At 45.8% G+C, this 7500-nt stretch overlaps 1 protein-coding gene across 1 annotated transcript in view; it reads right to left on the reverse strand.

Annotated features, from left to right (window-relative positions):
- LOC143275739 (lachesin-like) overlaps positions 1 to 7500 on the reverse strand; it is a 73572-nt gene that overhangs the window by 41868 nt on the left and 24204 nt on the right. The window contains exon 3 of the mRNA XM_076580015.1: positions 468 to 623. Within this exon, the coding sequence (XP_076436130.1) occupies positions 468 to 623 (156 nt within the window). The remainder of the gene's footprint in view (positions 1 to 467; positions 624 to 7500) is intronic.

Consider the following 7500-nt stretch of genomic DNA (forward strand, 5'->3'; position numbering starts at 1 on the left):
TTGGATATGTGGAGGGGTGGGGGGAGGATTTTGAGAAAGAGTGATCATGAATGTTTTATGTAACATATATTTTTCTTTCATGTAAAGCGCCCTGAGCTCTAAGAGAGAAAGGGCGCTACACACACACACACACACACACACACACACACACACACACACACACATATATATACTATATATATATATATATATATATATATATATATATAACATAACATAACAAAAGCAAACAACCACTTAACTACACAAAAATAAAACAGTGACAAAAAATATTAATAATAAATAATCATAACAATAATAACTACTGCTAAGTGAAGTGGGAACAAAAGATGAAAAAAAACTCTTACTAGAAGTGCCCTTGCAGAACTCACTCTCTCTGCCTCCTCCAACTCCTCCTCCGTATTCTCCTCCTCCTGCTCCTCCTCCTCCCCCTCCTCCTCCCCCTCCTCCTCCTCCTCCTCCGTTGCTGAGGAGCTGGGAGGTGGAAGAGGGCCGCGCGGTCTGGCGAAACCAGGTGATGGTGGGAGTGGGAATTCCCGTTGCGTTACACACCAGTTCCGCGCGATTTCCTTCCAACACTTCCACCGATCCTGCTGTCACGTCGTTGGTTAGGCGTGGAGGGACTGCACGTGCGTTGCGTTGCGTTTGCGTAGCGTTGCGTTGCGTAGAGGAAGAGGGAAGCGGGAGAAGGGTAGGGAAGAAAGAAAGCAAATTGTGTATTGGACGATTCAGTGATAGATCAATTAGTCAGTCAGTCAGTCAGTCCGTCCATGGTCAATTAATCAATAGGTCAGTCAAATTCAGTCAGTCAGTAAAACAAGCAACCAGTCGGTGAGTTAGTCAGTCATTCAGCCCATGGTCTACCAATCAATAAGTCAGTCAACCAGTCAGTCAGTTAAGCAGTAAACCAGTGACCCACTCACTCACTCACTCACTCACTAACTGACTCACTCACTCACTCGATAAGTCAGTCAGTCAATCACACAGTCAGTCAATAGGTCAATCAATAAATCAATCATTCAAGGAAGAGACAACGCATGTCAGACGGGCCATAAAACAGGGGAGAGAAAAACAACAACAGCCACGTCTGACAGAAACAGAGACACTATGACGGAAAGAAAGCAAGGGAGAAAGAAAAGGAAGGAGAGAGGGCATAAGAAGAAGAAAAAAAAGGGGGGGGGGGAGAGGGATTGGGGAGGAAGAACAAGGAGGAGAGAGGGCATAAGAAGAAGAAGAAAAAAAGGGGGGGGGGGGAGAGGGACTGGGGAGGAAGAACAAGGAGGAGGAATAAAATGGATAACTGGAAAGAAAAGGGAGAGGAGGGGATGAAAGAAAGAAAGAAAGACAGTTAGATAGAAAGACAGACAGACAGAAAGAAAGACAGTTAGACTAAAAGACAGAAGAAAGAAAGAAAAAAGAAAGACAGTTTGATAGAAAGACATAGGAAAGAAAGAAAGAAAGACTGTAAGATAGAAAGAAAGAAAGACTAAGATAGAAAGAAAGAAAGAAAGGAAGACAGTTAGAAAGAAAGAAAGAAGGAAAGAAAGAAATACAATTAGATAGAAAGACAGAATAAAGAAAGACAGTTACACAGAAACACAGAAGAAAGAAAGAAAGAAAGAAAGGCTGAATCACAGAAAGAAAGAAAGAAAGAAAGAAAGAAAGAAAGGCTGAATCACAGAAAGAAAGAAAGAAAGAAAGAAAGAAAGAAAGGCTGAATCACAGAAAGAAAGAAAGAAAGGCTGAATCACAGAAAGAAAGAAAGAAAGAAAGACAGGAGATGACAACGACGACGACAATGACAACGGCGACGACGACGACGAAGAAGAAGAAGAAGAAGAACAACAACAACAACAACAGCAACAGCAACAGCAACAACAACAAGAAAGAAAAAAATAAAGACATGAACAAAGACAGAAATATAGAAAGAAAAAGAAGAAGAAAAGAAAGAAAGAAAGGAAAGAAAGAAAGAAAGGAAAGAGAAAAGAGAGAATCACAGAAGTCCAGCAAAATAAAACAAAGCACAGGAGGGTTGGACAAAGAAAACCTTCACTCCCTGCACACCAATCACAGCGACATGCTTAATACATTTTGACATCTATTTGAACATCACGCATTTTGGTTCTCTGCGTACAAAATGCGGGTTGCCAACATCAATTCTTGGCCCCGACTATCCCGTGCCCAAAAAAGGGGGGACGCCAAACTGGTGCCCGAGAAATGCCCAAAAGGTGCCCATGAAGGACACCAAATCCCGGTATGACTTTTTGCCAGGATTGGTACGGCCCTTGAGAGAGTGACGAAGTGCAGCTGTCAGAATACATCCATCATTCTCTGTCTGTCTGTCTGTCTGTCTGTCTGTCTGTCTGTATGCATGTATGTATGTCTGCCTGTCTGTCTGTCTGTATGTATGTATGTCTGCCTGTCTGTCTGTCTGTCTGTCTGTCTGTATGTATGTATGTATGTTTGTATGTATGTATGTATGTATGTATGCGTGTCTGTCTGTCTGTCTGTCTGTATGTATGTACGCATGTCTGTCTGTCTGTCTGTCTGTATGTATGTATGTATGTCTGTCTGTCTGTCTGTCTGTCTGTCTGTCTGTCTGTATGTATGTATGTATGTACGTACGTCTGTCTGCCTTCCCTCTCTAATTCACTGTCCATTTCTCTGCCATCAACTCTTTATCTTCCTCCCCCCTCTCTCTCTATCTCTTCTAGTTCTCTTTCTTCTTTCTTTCCCACCCCTCCCTTTCTTCTTACCTTCGGAAAGCCGCCTTTCTTTACCCCAGCCATTGCGTCTCTCCATTGTGTGTGTGTCTATTGCCTCTGTGTACCTTTCCTATTTCTCCTCTGTGTCTCAGTCCCTGTCTCTGTCTGTCTGTCTGTCTGTCTGTCTCTCCCTCTCTTCCTCTCTCTGTTTCTCGCCTGTATATCTTCTATGTTCCACCCTCCTCTCTCCCTCTCTCTATCTCTCACCTCTATCTACTTTCCCTACCTCCCCTCTCTCTCCCCTCTCTCCCTATGTCTGCCCCTCGTCTCCATCATCCCTGTTTCTCTCTCTCTCCTCTCTCTCTCTGTTTATTGCCTCTGATTACCTTCTCAGTTTCCCCCTTCTCTCTCTATCTATGTCTCTCTCCCGTCTCTCCCTCTCTCTGTCTCTCGCCTCCATCTATTTTCCCTATTCCCCCATCTCCTCTCTCTCTCCTCTCCGCCTCTCTCTCTCTCTCTCTCGCCTCTATCTACTTTCCCTATCCCTACCCTTCCTTTCTTTCATCTCTCTCTCCCCTCTCTCCCTCTCTATCTTTTGCCTCTATCTACTTTCCCTATCCCCACCCCCTCTCTCTCTCTCATCTCTCTCTCCGCTCTCTCCCTCTCTCTATCTCTCGCCTCTATCTACCGTCCCTGTTTTTTTTTCCCTCTTCTTTCTGTCTCTCTCTCACACAGGTAAATAACAGGTATACAAGCACAAACCCAGACACTTTTCCGGGCTTGTCCTTATACCACTCATTTGACGGAGCAATGGCAGAAGAAAATGTGCAAACACAAAATAGCTTCTTTAAAATAACAACAGAAACAGTAACTGAACAAATGGATCGTACGTCCTCGAACCTTCGTGTTTCGTTTGAAGCGCTTCTTGAACCAGCGGCTGTTTGCAGAGTATACCTGTCTTTTTATTACGCTCTGCATGGATGATTTGGTTCCTCCCACAATTCATGATTCTCTGCAGTGTGCTGGCACAGGTAGGTGTGTGTGTGTGTGTGTGTGTGTGTGTGTGTGTGTGTGTGTGTGTGTGTGTGTGTGTGTGTGTGTGTGTGTGTGTGTGTGTTCGTGTACACACACACAGAGACACACACACACATACACACACCAACACACAAGCACAAACACACGCGCGCGAGCACACACACACACACACACACACACACACACACACACACACACACACACACACACACACACACACACACACACACACACACACACACACACACACACACATACACACACACACACACTTACAAAGACGTACACGCACCACAAAAAGGGCAACCAAACGATACATATTTAACGCCAACATTCCTCTCGGAATGAAACGTGTTCTGCCTATCTGAATGTGTCCATGGCCATTACCTCTAGAAACAGCAAATGTCCTGACAGAGAGAGAGGGGGGCGGGGGGGAGGGGGAGAGGGATAGGGAGAGAGGGGGGGGACAGAGAGAGAGAGGGGGAGAGAGAGTGGGGGAGAGAGAGAAAGAGAGGGAGAGATAGAGAGAGAGGGGGGTAGAGGGGGAGAGAGAGAGGGGATAGTGAGAGAGAGAGGGGAGAGAGAGGGGGGAGAGGGAGAGAGAGGGGGAGGGAGAGAGGGGGGAGAGAGAGGGGAGGGAGAGAGAGAGGGGGAGAGAGAGTGGGGGAGAGGGAGAAAGAGAGGGAGAGATAGAGAGAGAGTGGGTAGAGGGGGAGAGAGAGAGGGGGGATAGTGAGAGAGAGGGGGAGAGAGAGAAGGGGGAGGGGGAAAGAGAGGGGGAGAGAGAGACGGGGAGATGGAAAGAGAGAGATGAAGAGAGAGAGGGGGGATGGAGAGGGAGAGGAGATAGAAGAAGAGAGAGAGGGAGAGAGACAGAGACGGAGAAAGACAGAGAGGGAGAGAGAGGGGGAGATGGAAGGGAAGAGATGGATAGAGAGAGGGATGGAGAGATAGGGAGAGAGAAAGAGAAAGAGACAGAGAGACGGAGAAAGACAGAGAGGGAGAGAGAGGGGGAGATAGAAGGGAAGAGATGGATAGAGAGAGGGATGGAGAGATAGGGAGAGAGAAAGAGACAGAGAGACGGAGAAAGACAGAGAGGGAGAGATAGGGGGTGGAGGGAAGGGAAGAGAGGATAGAGAGAGGGATGGAGAGATAGGGAGAGAGAAAGAGACAGAGAGACGGAGAAAGACAGAGAGGGAGAGAGAGGGGGTGGATGGAAGGAGAGAGATGGAGAGAGAGAGGGATGGAAAGAGAGGGGGGAGATAGAAGAGGGGGAGAGAGAGGGAGAGAGAGGGGGGGAGAGATGGGGGATGGAAGGAGAGATGTGGAGAGATGAGAGAGAGAGAGGGAGAGAGAGAGAGAGAACGAATGAAACAGAGAGGGGAGTTGGAGAGACATGGAGAGGTAAGTGATGATGGAGAGAGAGAGACAGACAGACAGAGACAGACAGAGAGAGAGAGACAGACAGACAGGTATGTCAGAGATGCGGAAACGGAAATACGATGAACGAATTATTCTCGCTATCCCTCTATATTCCGACACCACATACCGTTCAGTGCTGTCGGGACGAAAGAAGGCATGACGAGATAGCAACATCCAGTCTTCAGAACTGAGACGATCCGTAACATCGCTGGCCCTTCTCATCCATCTCTCTCCGTCTCTCTCTCTCAGTCTCTGTCTCTATCAGTCTCTGTCTCTGTCTGTCTCTGTCTATGTTGCTGTCTGTCTGTCTGTTTGTCTCTCTACTTCACTCTGTCTGTCTGTCTCTGTGTGTTCGTGTGTCTATTTCTGTTTTGATCTCGGTCTTTCCCTTTCTCTCTTTCTTCCCCCTTTCCTTCTCTCTGTCCACTCCTTCATCTCTTTCTCTCTACCACACCCTCTCTCTCCTTCCACTATCTTTCTCTGTTTATATATATATCCCCTCGCCCATTCCTCTCTCTCCCATTTCCAACTCTCTCCCTCCCTCCCCCCTCCCCCACTCTCTCCCCCATCTACCTATCTCTGTCTTTCCCTCCCTCCCTCCCTCTCTTTGTTTTCTCCCTTACATTCTCTCTCTCGCTCTCCCTCCTTTCCTCTCTCCACCCCCTCTCTCTCCCTCCCTCTCTCCCCCCTCTCTCTCTCCTTCCCTCCCGCTCTCTCTCTCTCCTACTCCCTCCCCCCTCTCTCTCTCCCCCCCTCTCTCTCCCCTATCTCGACCCCCTCTCTCTCCCCCTCCCTCTCACCATCTCTCTCCCCCCTCTCTCTCCTACTCCTTCCCCCCTCTCTCTCCCCCCCCTCTCTCTCCCCTATCTCGACCCCCTCTCTCTCCCCCTCCCTCTCACCATCTCTCTTCCCACCTCTCTCTCCTTCTCTCTCATTCCCTCTTTCTCTCATTCTGTCTCTGTCCCTCTTTCTCATTCTATGTCCCTCTTTCTCATTCTGTCTCTGTCCCTCTATCTCTTTCTCTCTCTCTCCCTCTCACTCTCATTCTCTCTGTCTCTGTCTTTTCTGATGGCTGTTCCATGACTCATTCATTGTGTCAGTGACATAAACATTATACAGTTTCAATGCTATTTTGGGGGGATGGGGGGTGTGGAGTGTGTGTGTGTGTGTGTGTGTGTGTGTGTGTGTGTGTGTGTGTGTGTGTGTGTGTGTGTGTGTTTCTCCCTTCATCGGGATGTTATCTCCCACCCAAAGAAAGCATGGCTAGCTGTTTCCACAATGTACGCATCAATACAAAAAACCCTACACTTGAAATACGAAACACACACAAAGAAAACATTTATGAATAATGCATGACATTTTTATCAAAAGCGAACACGAAATGCTTTATTGTACATGACAAAGGATTTTATCTACCTCTCCAGGCAAAAAAGAGTATTTTTACAGCTAAAAACGATTTCAGACTTCACAATATTTATAAAGCACTTGCTGTTGTGACTGTTGTTGTTGCTGCTGCTGCTGCTACTGTTTCTTCTTCTTCTTCTTCTGTCTTTTCCCATTTGTTCTTTTCTTTCTGTTCCCATAATTTCTTGTTAACTCATTTCAATACTTGTTTGGTCAATTTCGCAGGGAAAGAGAGAAGAAGGAGGAGAGGAGGAGAAGGAGGAGGTGAAAAGGAATAACTGAAAAGAAAGAAAGAAAGAAAGAAAGAAAGAAAGAAAGGGAAAAGAAACCCACAACAACCTCAAAACAAACAAACAAACAACAACATACACCATAACAATACTACCAACAACAAAAATCTTAACATCACAGTAAAAGAAACTAAATAATGACAAATGAAACACATAACCATTGAATATATAAACAACCACCTCGCCAACTTTGATAAACCCTTTTACCACTTTAACCCTTTCACGACCTACCGACAATGTACCATCAACTACCACGCCATTCTGATAATGTTTTAACCCTTTTACCCTTAACATTTTAAACCTTTAACCTACCAACAACTACCACACCACTCGAATAACGTTGCTACCACGCCACTTGAATAAAGTTATAACACTTTTACCCTTTAAGCTACCAACAACTACCACGCCACTTGAATAAAGTTATAACACTTTTACCCTTTAAGCTACCAACAACTACCACACCACTTGAATAAAGTTATAACACTTTTACCCTTTAAGCTACCAACAACTACCACACCACTTGAATAAAGTTATAACACTTTTACCCTTTAAGCTACCAACAACTACCACGCCACTTGAATACAGTTATAACACTTTTACCCTTTAAGCTACCAACAACTACCACGCCACTTGAATAAAGTTAT

This window comes from Babylonia areolata, chromosome 31 (genome assembly GCF_041734735.1).
Source record: "Babylonia areolata isolate BAREFJ2019XMU chromosome 31, ASM4173473v1, whole genome shotgun sequence".
NCBI lineage: Eukaryota > Metazoa > Mollusca > Gastropoda > Neogastropoda > Buccinidae > Babylonia > Babylonia areolata.